At 47.1% G+C, this 13,666-nt stretch overlaps 1 protein-coding gene across 1 annotated transcript in view; it reads left to right on the top strand.

Annotated features, from left to right (window-relative positions):
* LOC112074105 (spondin-1-like) overlaps positions 1-13,666 on the top strand; it is a gene marked incomplete at its 5' end in the record, with an annotated part of 60,716 nt that overhangs the window by 8,837 nt on the left and 38,213 nt on the right. Inside the window, one exon of the mRNA XM_024141328.2 lies at positions 4,122-4,270. Coding sequence (XP_023997096.1) covers positions 4,122-4,270 — 149 coding nt within the window. The remainder of the gene's footprint in view (positions 1-4,121; positions 4,271-13,666) is intronic.

Below are 13,666 nucleotides of genomic sequence, written 5' to 3' on the forward strand. Positions count from 1 at the left end.
GCAATACTGTTCAATTACCTAGCATCACAGTCTACCGAGGATACTACAACCTCCATGGTCACCCCAGGATACTCTCTCCCCAGGGTGCTGTGCCCCTGTCTCATTCCTCCCCCAGCTTGGCCCTGGGCTTCGATCTGTGGTGCTGAACTGTATAACCTTGAGCCTGACTCCTCGGCAGGCAGGCAGGGTGTGAATGGAGATGGGGATACTGGGCTCTTCCTTCCTTCTAAGACACTCCTCTCTCTCACAGCCCAGATCAATATAATGATTAGCATGGAGTCCCACAGTAAGATAAACCTGCAGATCGAGCAACACCCTAATTTATTGGCTTAGGAGAGACAGGAGTGTATGTGTTTGAGAATGTGTGTGTATGTATCTTTCTGTTTGTATGTCTTTCTGTTTGTGTGGATGTCTGTCTATGTTACATTGTGTGTGTGTGTGTGTGTGTGTGCTGTTTATGCATGCGTTTCCACTCTGTGTCTTAGGAAACCCATAATTGGTTTTGTGGTTTCATAATTGAGTTCTCCTCACCACCACAAAGTCATAGCCAAGGTAACCATCCCTGGTTGTCATACATACAGCAGATCACCATCTACAACTTCCTCTCCAAGCATCATTTGTATCTGGTAGAGACCATTTGTTAATGTGCCTGTGTTTTTTCTATAACTACTGTCAATCAAACACAGATAGAACCATTGCTAAAAGAGGTTTTAGCAATGTTTTTCACACGCTATCCACGGTCATGATGGTCTGTGAGTGTCTGCTTCTTCATTGCTAGCAGCAGGAGTGAGAGAGAGAGAGGGAGAGAGAGAAGAAGATACAGCACAATGTCACGTCAGGCTGATATTTTTACAAGGCGTCCATTTGTCCTTCAAGCAGAAGAGAGGCACACGTGAAGGGCCGATGCCATATATTCTGATGTTGAAGGTTACTCTAAAACAGGCTAGCATGTTTTTTATTATCCTCGCTCCCTCCATCGTCACATGCACAGCTTTTATTTCCCTCTCTGTTTGTCTATAGTTAAACAATAAGGCCCGAGGAGGTATGGTATATACGGCTAATATACCACGGCTAAGGGCTGTTCTTAAGCACGACACAACGTGGAGTGCCTGGACACTGCTCTTAGCCGTGGTATATTGGCCACATATCACAACCCCCTGAGGTGCCTTATTGCTATTATAAACTGATTACCAACGTAATTAGAGCAGTAAAAATAAATGGTTTTTCATACTCATGGAATACGGTCTAATATAGCATGGCTGTCAGACAATCAGCATTCAGGGCTCGAACCACCCAGTTTATAATAAGTAATACACCACTGAGAAACTTTTCAACCATTATCTGTGGAGAGCGGAGATAGACAGCAGGTTTCCTGGTTACCTGAACCCATTCAGACACTCAGGAGAGAGACAGGTAGAGAGAGCCCAGCCAAGATAGCCATGACTGGTACTCAGGTGGCTAAGTGTACCAGAGAATTGCCCTGTTGTTTCGATGGATTTGATGTTACATCCAGGGATTCCAGGGTGTCATTTCATGTCTACTGTGGATATGGGTTCTCAAAAGCATTTCTACCAGACTCACACAAAGCTGAAATATGAGCAATATAGCAATCACGTTGCTGTTAGGACAGAACACAGACTAGACCAGAAATTCAGCACGGCTCTTATTAGACTGAGAGAAAGAGAAATAGAAATAAAGGAGTTTTTTAGAGAATATGAAAATAGGCTGTGGAACATCAGAGTATATGATCGAGATTGGATACAGTTCTGATGGATATAGAGGGAATAACCTTAGTGAGTTTGTGGTGACCACTTCCCCTATTTGTGTGTGTGTGTGTGCATGTGTGTGTGCGTGTGCTTGTGTGTGTGTGTCTGTGTACACCCCATCACGCCAGAGGAGTGTTATAAATTGCAAAAGGAAATGAGACAGAAGGATTTGAGTTGTCAGATAGAGAGCCTCCCTTTTCTGAACAAAGACTTTCCGATAATATGTGTGAGTTGCTCTTGACGAGGAGAGGAGGGAGGGATGAGGAGGAGAGGAAGTGGGATATGAGTTTATTTTGTAGCAATAAAGAAGATAATTATCCACTCGGAGGTCTTTGACCTTGGGAAGTGAAGAGAGGACAATAGATTGCATCAGCAGGCCGAAGTTTGACTTCATAGTTGGAAACTCAGTATGTTATTTCAAGTTTTTAATGACACGTGAACAAGTACAGTGACAGGCCTTTCTTGCAAGCCTTAAACTCAACAATCTAGTAATCAATAACAATGTAATACTAAAAATAACATAAGGTAGAACAAAAACATATAACAAATAGAAATAAGAAATAAGAAGGACACAAGAAAGTAAGTAAGCATACTATATACAGGTTCAGTCAGTTCCAGTACCATATTTACAATGTGACTGGATATCAGGATATATGATAAACAGAGTAGCAGCAATGTATATGGTGATTGTACGTGAGTGGGTGTGCGTGCGTGTGTGTAGAGTCAGTATAAATGTATGTGCATATTATGTGTGTGTGAGCAAATGATAAAGTGAGCGTTTGTGTGTTGGAGTGTCAGGGTGTGTGAGTGTGTAGGGAGGGTGCTGTGAGGGTGCACAGAGACTGTGCAAAAATAAGGGTCAACTCAGAGAGTCCGTGTAGCCATTTAGTTAGCTATTTAGCAGGCTTGGGGATAGATGCTGTTCAGGAACCTGTTGGTGTCAGACTTGATGCACCGCCACCGCTTGCCGTGCGGAAGCAGAAATAACAGTTTATGGCTTGACTGGTAGGAGTCTTTAACAATTTTTCAGGCCTTCCTTTCACACCGCCTGATATAGAGGTCCTGTATGGCAGGGAGCTCGGCCCCAATGATGTACTGGGCTGTCCGCACCACCCTCTGTAGCGCCATGTGCTCGAGGGTGGTGCTATTTCCATACCAAGCAGTGATGCAGTCAGTCAAGATGTTCTCAATGCGACAGCTGTATAAGTGTTGGAGGATTTGAGGGCACATGCCAAACATTTTCAAACTCCTGAGGTGTGTGTGGACCATTTTAAGTTCCTAGTTATTTGGACACCAAGGAACTTGAAGCTCTTAACCCCCCCCAGATGTGATGTTTGCCTACCTTCGCCAGCTCGGGTCAGCCCGTCAGGAAGTCCAGGTTCCACTTGCATGGGGAGGTGTTAAGTTCCAGGGTCCTAAGCTTGGTGACGAACTTGGAGGGGACAATGGTGTTGAAAGCTGAGCTATGGTCAATGAACAGCATTCACACATAGGTATTCCTCTTATCTAGGTGGGTGAGGGCAGTGTGGATTGCAATTGAGATTGCGTTGTCTATGGGTCTGTTGGGGCAGTATGCAAATTGAAGTGGGTCTAGGGTGTCTGGGATGATGGAGTTGATGTGTGCCATAACCAGTCTCTCAAAGCACCTCATGATTACAGATGTGAGTGCTACAGGGTGGTAGTCATTGTGGCTTGAAGCCTTAGAGTTCTTGTGAACAGGAATGATGGTGGTCATCTTAAAACGTGTGTGGATTACAGACTGGGACAAGGAGACYTTGAAAATGACCGTAAATATGCCTGCCAGCTGTTCTTCGCTCTTAGAACATGCCATGGAATACCGGCAGGCTCCGCGGCCTTGCGGGTGTTGAGCTGATTAAAGACCTTACTCACGTCGGCCTCTGAGAGCAATGGTGGCACAATATTGTTATTGACAAAGCCTGCATAAAATGCATGGAGTTTTCTGGTAGAGAGGCATTGTTTGGCAGATCACGGTTGGGTCTTCCMTTGTAATCCGTAATGGACTGTAGCCCCTGCCACATGCGGCGGGCATCGGAGCCTATGTAATATGATTCCACCATATTCCTATATTGTCCTTTTGCTCGTTTGATTACTCTGTGGAGATCATAGCGGGATTTTCTCATATTTATTCCGGTCCTCAGCTGTAGCCTCAGGGTTGTCTGCGATATGTATTTATATTTATTTAACCTTAWTTTAACTAGTTAAYTCAGTTAAGAACACATTCGTGCCAGTGAAAGGTGCAAACCTTTCACTGGCACAAATGTTTGGCCAGCCTGCCTCCTGGATTGTAAGAGATTATGATAATTCTGGTGTTGTTTTGTTTCTTAACCTCACCAGGGCGTGCTAACCACTGGTCGGCCATCATCGGAGCGTCCCACTCTAAGAACTATGTGCTGTGGGAGTATGGTGGCTACGCCAGCGAGGGCATCAAGAAGGTGGCCGAGCTGGGATCACCTGTCTCCATGGAGGAAGAGATCAGGCAAAAGGTAAGACTTGGCACGGCCGTATGTACGTACACCTGCTATTGATATTGCAGCACATTTGAGGGTCCAGCGATTGACAAGCCAACACCTTATCTGTTACGCAAAGAGATCTGCATCCCATTGCTGATGTTCTGGGTGTTACGTTAAGGTCGCTACAATATTTTATATATCGGATCACTCTCCGGTTATGCTTCACTGCGTCCTCACATGGAGTCCAGACTAGCATTGTATTCTAAGTGGGGATGCAATGTTGTTCAAATGTGGTTGAAAGCTTGAGAATCCATTATAAACATGTTGGTTAGTGCTATTGCTACTGCAGTGGAGGATCTATGAGTCTTTTATGTATGTCAAGGCAAGCCCATGAAAATAATTTTAATCACCATCCTCATTCAAGTCATTGTTCAACTTGCCATGGTTTGAGGGGCTTTTCCCATTCTAGTAATTATATCTATATGGGCCAGCCAATGGCTATACTCTCTGGATAATCCAGGTGGCTGTAGTATCAGTACAGTAAGTAATGGAGTTTACATATCTCAGTGGGCGTTCTGATCGATCCGTACAGTAAGTCTCTCAACCTGCCCCTTTATGTGGTTTTATACTTCACAGCTGGGAAATGCATGGTGGACACTGTTGCGTTATCTACGTCCTTTGGTATTCTAAGTAGATAGTGTCTACTTGGTATTTACAGTATAAAGCCATGGAATTGGAACATGGAATGTTTTCCAAAGTGTGTTGAAGCATTCAATACTTTTTGCATAATGATTTCCACAAGCGATGACCTAAATGAGAGACAAACATCTGTACTATAAGTATCAATGCAAATGTTGGTTAATGGTCTGCTTAATGGCCTGTGTCCCTTTCAACTGGTTAGACCTCAAATCCTATGAAGTTCACATTCATGCAAGGTTAATTCTTCCTCTTTTTCATTCATCTTGGTAGGTACGAGAGCACCTCTTCTTGTTCAATAAATATTAAATATGAAAATATTGTTTAGCAGTTTTACCTCTAGTAAAAATTTTCTTCTGTTTCAGTTTCTCACCATATTTTCAATGTCTGTGCATGTCTTTCACACTTTCTCCACTCCCTCTGTTACTTGTCATTTTTCCATTCTCTCTTCTCCAAACCTTTCCCCTCCCTCTCCTTCTCCTCTTTCTGCACAATTCTCTCTCTCTCTCTCTCTCTCTCTCTCTCTCTCTCTCTCTCTCTCTCTCTCCTCTCTCTCTCTCTCTCTCTCTCTCTCTCTCTTCTCTCTGTTCATTCTTTAAATAGCCTGTGCTACTGTGTAGCAGATGGGCCCATAGAGTGTATTTTGTAGGGTAATATTGAAGACCTGGAGTCACGGCACATAATGAGAGCACACTGTGAGAGCTGGGCTCTGTGCGTCATCACCGCCACCTATCCACAAGGCTGTATTATCCACAATACTGTCTGCTATAGTATCTGTATTCGTCCTCCTGGACCTCTTACAAACGATTAGAGGTAATATAGGATTCATGGAGAGATGGCCGCAAAGCAAGGTTGGAGTCAGTTTTAACCCTACAGTGCAGAGTAGTTACAGTACTGTTGAGTGACAAGAGGATTGATGACATAAAATGGTTGATAGTTCTTTTCACGTACTTGGTGTCAGCTATTACAGTAGGCTTACATTGATATTCTAGGTAGCTCTCCATAGCAATATTCTCCCAGTGGTGGATGGTAAACGATCCAATCCACACCCACTGAACAGCAACCTCATTTAAACCAGGTAGAAAAGCAAAGGATCAAACCATTACCTTCTCCTGGGGGAGATGTGAAAATCTTACATATGGAATATTGCACAGTACTCTACATGGAGAGGAGAGAGAGAGAGACATTTCTGTAGCCTGTGGTTTTCAGTGGAGATTGCTGGGGAAAGTAAACGTGATTGGCTGTCACCAGATCCCATGGTGATAATGGGGTGCCACTTAAGCCTTGTTCACACTGCAGGCCTTAATGCAGCAATTTAATACATGCGCTGACCAGCTGGCAAGTGTCTTCATGACATTTTCAACCTCTCCCTATCTATGTTTAAAGCAGACCACCATAGTCCATGTGCCCAGAATGCCAAGGTAACCTGTCTGTAATACCTATGTTTAAAGCAGACCACCATTGTTCCTGTGCCCAAGAATGCCAAGGTAACCTGTCTAAATGGACTATTGTTCCCGTAGCATTCACATCTGTAGCCATGAAGTGCTTGAAAGGCTGGTCATGGCTCACATCAACACAATCATCCCAGACGTCCTGGACCCACACTATAATCAGCATACCGCCCCAACAGATCCACAGATGGCGCAATCTCTATTGCACTCCACACTGCCCTTTCTCACCGTGGACACACCCTACGTGAGAATGCTGTTCATTGACTACAGCTCAGCATCCCGGAGTCGCCTCTTCACTGTTGACGTTGAGACTGGTGTTTTGCGGGTACTATTTAAATGAAGCTACCATTTGAGGACTTGTGAGGCGTCTGTTTCTCAAACTAGACACTCTTAATGTACTTGTCCTCTTGCTCAGTGTGCACTGGGGCCTCCCACTCCTCTTTCTATTCTGGTTAGAGACAGTGTGGCGCTGTTCTGTGAAGGGAGTAGTATACAGCGTTGTACGAGATCTTCAGTTTCTTGGCAATTGCTCACATGGAATAGCCATTTCTCAGAACAAGAATAGGACTGACGAGTTTCAGAGAAATGTCTTTGTTTATGGCCATCTTGAGCCTAAAATTGAACCCACAAATGTTGAATCTCCAAGATACTCAACTTGTCTGAAGAAGGCCCAGTTGTTTATTGCTTCTTTAATTAGCCACAACAGTTTTCAGCTGTGCTAACATAATTGCAAACAAGGGTTTTCTAATGATCAATTAGCCTCTTTAAAATTATAAACTTGGAGTTAGTGTAACGGTTTCTAGATTTCCTCTCCTCAGAGCGCGAGGAGAGGAGAGAAGGATCGGAGGACCAATACGCAGCGAGGTATGATGCCATAATGAATTTATTAAATTAAAGACAAACACAGAAACATTGAATAACTTACAAAATAAAAAACGAAGATGCACAGACCTGTAACAATACGAACTTACATATACCCGAAGAACGCATGAACAAAGAACAGACTACATAAAAACGACAAACCAGAAAACGCCCGTGTGGTTGCACATGACAACGGAAGACAATCACACCACAAACAAACAGTGAGAACAGCCAACCTATATATGGATTCTCAATCAGAGGAAATGAATAACACCTGTCCCTGATTGAGAACCATATAAGGTAATTAACCAACACACTCCCACATAGAACAAACAACACAGACTGCCCATCCCAACTCACGCCCTGTACCAACATAAACACATACAAAACAATAGAAACAGGTCAGGAACGTGACATAACCCCCCTCAAGGTGCGAACTCCGGACGCACCACCAAAAAGTCTAGGGGAGGGTCTGGGTGGGCATCAATCCACGGTGGCGGCTCAGGCTCTGGGCGTGGTTCCCACCCCACCATAGTCACTACCCGCTTTCGTAGCCTCCTCCAAATGGCACACCTCCAAATTAACCCCACTGATTAAGGGGCAGCACCGGCTAAGGGGCAGCACGGACTAGGGGCAGCACCGGACTAAGGGGCAGCCGGACTAAGGGGCAGCCCGGACTAAGGGGCAGCACGCGGAAGGGGCAGCACCGGGATAAGGGGCAGGCACCGGGAAAGGGGCACCAGGATAAGGGGCAGCTCCGGACTGAGGGACGGCAGCTCCGGACTGAGGGACGGCGGATCCTGGCCTGGCTGCGATCGGCTGCTGCTGGCGGATCCTGGTTGGCTGGCTCTGGCGGATCCTGGCTGGATGACGGTCTGGCGGATCCTGGCTGGATGACGGCTCTGGCGGATCCTGGCTGGATGACGGCTTCTGGCTGGTCATGGCTGATGACGGCTTCTGCTGGTCATGGCTGGATGACGGCTCTGGCTGGTCATGGCTGGATGACGGCTCTGGCTGGTCATGGCTGGATGACGGCTCTGGCTGGTCATGGCTCGCTGACGGCTTCTGGCTGGTCATGGCTCGCTGACGCTCTGGCTGGTCATGGCTCGCTGACGGCTTTGGCTGGTCATGGCTCGCTGACGGCTCTGGCTGGTCATGGGCTCGCTGACGGCTCTGGCTGATCCGGTTCTGGCGGAAGGCTCTGGCTGATCCTGCGGTCTGGCGGAAGGCTCTGGCTGATCCGGTCTGGCGGAAGGCTCTTGGCTGATCCGGTCTGGCGGAAGTCTCTGGCTGATCCGGTTGGCGGAAGGCTCTGGCTGATCCGGTCTGGCGGAAGGCTCTGGCTGATCTGGTCTGGCGGAAGGCTCTGGCTGATCCGTCTGGCGGAAGGCTCTAGCGGCTCCTGTCTGGCGGACGGCTCTAGCGGCTCCTGTCTGGCGGACGGCTCTGTAGGCTCATGGCAGACGGGCGGCTTGCAGGCTCATGGCAGACGGGCGGTTTGAAGGCTCAATACAGACGGGCAGTTCATGCGGCGCTTGGCAGCGGACAGTTCAGACAGCGTTGGGCAGACGGCAGTTCAGGCGCGTTGGGCAGACGGGCAGTTCAGGCGCCGCTTGGCAGACGGGCAGTTTCAGGCGCCGCTTGGCAGACGGGCAGTTCAGGCGCCGCTGGCAGACGGGCAGTTCAGGCGCCGCTTGGCAGACGGCAGTTCAGGCGCCGCTTGGCAGACGGCAGACTCTGGCCGACTGAGACGCACTATAGGCTGGTGCGTGGCGCCGGAACTGGAGGTACGGGCTAGAGGACACGCACCTAGCTGTGCGGGACAACAACAGGGCACACTGGACTCTGAGCGCAGTAGGCCTGGTGTCGATGGAACGGAGGCACGCACCTCAGGCAGTGCGGGGAGAAGAACACAGGGCTCTGGAGACGCATCGGGCCTAGTGCGTGTACCGGAACTGGAGCACGGCCAGAACACACCACAGGAAGGTGGTGGAGGAGGAACTGGGCTCTTGAAAAGCACTGGAAGCCTGGTGCGTGTGTAGGCACTGGTGGTACTGGGCTGGGGCGGGGAGGTGGCGCCGGAAATACCGGACCGGGGCAGGCGTACTGGCTCCCTTGAGCACGGAGCCTGCCAACTTACCTGGTTGTACTGCTCCCCGTCGCCCGAATTACGCGAGTGCGGGGAGTGTCGGAATGACCGCACGCGGGCTATGTAGGCGAACCGGGGACACCGATCCAGTGCGCAAGCTGGTGCCCATGTAAGCCGGCCCAAGGAGACGTACCGGAGGCCATATATGTAGAGCCGGCTTCATGGCATTTCGTCCCATGCTCAATCTAGCCCGGCAGATACGAGGAGCTGGTATGTACCGCACCGGGCTATGCACACGTACAGGAGAACCGTGGCTCTACTGCGTAACACGGTATCTGCCCGTATTCTCGCTCTCCACGGTAAAGTGAGGCAGGTGGCGGCAGGGTCTCATACCTGACTTGCCACATTCCTTTAAGAGCCCCCCCCACATATACATTTTGTGCTTGTCTAAAGGCTTCTACACCGCGGTCGTCGTGCTGCCTCCATTCTGGGTATCCGAACAATTGCTCCATTGAATCCCAGGCGAGCTCCGGCACTCTCCTTGGGCGATCGCCATCTGTCGATCTCCTCCCATGAATTATAACCCAGATGCCCTCCACCTTCTGTTTCCGTGCTGTGCTCTCAAATCGCGCCTCTCTGCTTTCGCTGCCTCCAGCTCAGCTTTGGGGGCGATTTATATTCTCTCGCGTAGTACTTCTCGTCCAGAATTTCCTCCCAATTCCTGTAATCCTGCGTTTGTTGTTGCTCTTCTTTCTCCCTCGTTGCTTGATCCTTTGTTGGTGGGTGATTCTGTAACGGTTTCTAGATCTTCCTCCTCCTCAGACGAGGAGAGGAGAGAAGGATCGGAGGACCAATACGCAGCGAGGTATGATGCCATAATGAATTTATTAAATTAAGACAAAACACGAAGAACACTTGAATAACTTACAAAATAACAAAACGAAGTCAACAGACCTGAACAAACGAACTTCAATTACCCGAAGAACGCATGAACAAGAACAGACTACATAAACGAACAAACCGAAAACAGTCCCGTGTGTTGCGACAAGACACGGAAGACAATCACCCACAAACAAACAGTGAGACAGCCAACCTATATATGATTCTCAATCAGAGGAAATGAATAACACCTGTCCCTGATTGAGAACCATATAAGGCTAATTAACCAACACACTCCCACATAGACAAACAACAAGCCTGCCATCCCAACTCCGCCCTGACCAACTAAACACATACAAAAACAATAGAAAACAGGTCAGGAACGTGACAATTAGCTAACACAACATGCCATTGGAACACAGGAGTGATGGTTGCTGATAATGGGCCTCTGTACGCCTATGTAGATATTCTATAAAAAAATCTGCCGTTTCCAGCTACAATAGTCATTTACAACATTACAATGTCTACACTGTATTTCTGATCAATTTTTAAGTTATTTTATTAAATGAGCTTTTATTTCAAAAACAAGGACATTTCTAAGTGATCCAAACTTTTGAACGGTAGTGTACGCTCACACACTCACATACATATTGACACCACACACACTCACATGCATATTGACACCAACACCACTCACTACTTTCGCACGCACAGCACGCACCACACACAACACACACACACACACACCAACACACACACACACCACACACACACACACACACACACAACACACACACACACACACACACACACACACCACCACACACACACAACACACACACAACAACACAGCACGTCTACATTACCATGGTCGCGTCCGATGGCGTGCTATGAACAGTGTACTTACAGTGCTTATGAGCGATGTAGCATATTACTTCAATTACCTTAACTAACCCGTACTCCTGCACATTGACTCAGTACTGGTACTCCTTGTATATAGCCTCATTATGGTTATTTTATTGTCCTACTACACTGAAGAAAATGAAAACATGCAACAATATCAATGATTTTACTGATCTATAGTTCATATAAGTAAATCAGTCAATTGAAATGAATTCATTAGGCCCTAATCTATGGATTTCACATGACTTGGCAGGGGTGCAGCCATAGGTCCACCCACTTGGGAGCAAGGCCCACCCACTGGGGAGCCAGATCCAGCCAATCATAATTTGGCTTTATTACAGACAGAAATACACATCAGTTTCATCAAATGTCCAGGTGGCTGGTCTCAAATGATCAAGCAGGTGAAGAAGCCGGATGTTGAGGTTCTGGGCTGGCTTGGTTACACGTCTGCGGTTTTGAGGGCGGTTGGACGTACTGTTCAATTCTCTAAAGCGATGTTGGCTTATTCTCTAAAACAACGTTGGCTTATGGTATAGAAATTAACATAAAAGGCCCTGGCAACAGCTCTGGTGGACATTCCTGCAGTCAGCATGCCAATTGTACTCTCCCTAAAAAAAAAAAGACATCTGTGGCATTGTGTTATGTGACAAAACTGCACATTTTAGAGTGGCCTTTTATTGTCCCCAGCACAAGGTGCACCTGTGTAATGATCATGCTGTTTGATCAGCTTCTTGATATGGATTATCTTGACAAAGAAGAAATGCTTACTAAAATGGATGGTAACACATTTGGGCACAAAATATGAGAGAAATAAGCTTTTTGTGCATATGGAACATTTCTGGGATCTTTTATTTCAACTCATGAAACATAGGACCAACACCACTGCACTAGTGGATAAATGAAGAGTCAGATTGGCTGGTTCAAATTGTAGCAGCATGGTGATTACCAGCTGATTACCAACTGTCTTGTAAAACAGGTTGGACGAACATGCTGTATCAAATAAAAAAGCTGTATCAAATCAAATYTTATTTGTCAAATGCACTGAACCTTACAGTGAAATGCTGACTGACAAGCTCTTATTAACCAACAATGCAGTTTTAGAATTTACTAAAATAAACTCAATAAAAAAATTAATGAATAAAAATAAATAAATAAGAAAATAGAAAAATAACAAATAATTAAAGAGCAACACTAAAATAACAGTAGCGAATCTATGTACAGGGGCTACTGTTACAGAGCAATGTCGCGGGGGCACCGGTTAGTTGAAGCCCGAAGGTATATGTACATGGCTTAAACGAGTGTCGTTGTCTGTGTGTGTGTGTAGGCAGGCTGTGGTAGCTGATGTGTGTGTGTGTTCTGTGTCGTGTAGTTAGACCCGTGTGGAACGCTTTCGATACATTTGTAGGAGTCCATGCCCAACGAATTAAGGCTGTTCTGAGGGCAAAAGTGGGTTGCAACTCAATACTAGGCGAAGGTGTTCCTAATGATATTGTACACTCCGTGTATGTGTTAGTATAATGAATTAATAAAGTCCCTGCTGTGAGTGAGTTGCGTAGTACCTAAGAAACAATGGTTTAGGTGCTAGTTTCCCGATATTGCAAAACAAATGATGGACGTTTGACGAAGACGATGAGGCACATTAGTCTTTAGAAGAAAATGGAGGATGGGGATGAAAACACGACCAGATCTTAAGTGTTATACTGCAGACAGAGGAGGAGAGGGGGAAGAGGAGAAGAGGAGAGGGGGAGAGGAGAAGAGGAAGAGGGCGAAGAGGATTAGAGGGACGAGTGTGGAGAGGGGGAGAAGAGATGGAGAGGAGACAGGAAGGAGGGAGGGGGAGAGGAGAGGAGGAGAGGAGGAGAGGAGAAGAGGAGAGAGGAGGAGAGAGAGGAAGAGGAGAGAGGGGAGAGGAGGGAGAGGAGGAAGAGGAGAGAGGCGGAGAGGAGAGAAGAGAGGAAGATTAGAGGGAGAGGGGTAGGCAGAAGGAGGGGAGAGGAGGCGAGGGGGCAGAGGGAGGAGAGGACGGGAGAGGAGAGGAGGGAGGAGAAGGTGGAGAGAGAGGAGGAAGGAGAGGAGAAGGGGGAGGGGAAGAGAGGAGGAGAGGAGAGAGGAGGGGGGGAGGGAGGAGAGGGGAAGAGGAGAAGAGGAGAGGGGGAGGAAGTCTCACGCCTGGTTATTTGGTCTCTACTGGCTATTTCTGCAGTCAGTACACCACGCACTTACAGTAATGCACAGTGGCGAAATAAATAAATAAAACACACAACGTACCCTCCACTCCATCAGGCTTGCTGTAGAGATTTTTAAAATCTCCTTCAGCTAATGTTTCAACCCCTTTCCCCGGACGAGGATAACCTGGAACGTCTCGTGTTTCCAAACCCCTGGGAGGATAACCGGAACGTCTCATGTTTTCAACCCCTGTGAGGATAACCTTGGAACGTCTCGTGTTTCAACCCCTGGAGGATAACCTGGGAACGTCTCCGTGTTTTCAACCCCTTGGGAGGATAACTTGGAACGTTCTCGTGTTTCAACCCCTGGGAGGATAACCTGGAC

Source organism: Salvelinus sp. IW2-2015, unplaced genomic scaffold, assembly GCF_002910315.2.
Source record: "Salvelinus sp. IW2-2015 unplaced genomic scaffold, ASM291031v2 Un_scaffold2497, whole genome shotgun sequence".
Classification (NCBI taxonomy): domain Eukaryota; kingdom Metazoa; phylum Chordata; class Actinopteri; order Salmoniformes; family Salmonidae; genus Salvelinus; species Salvelinus sp. IW2-2015.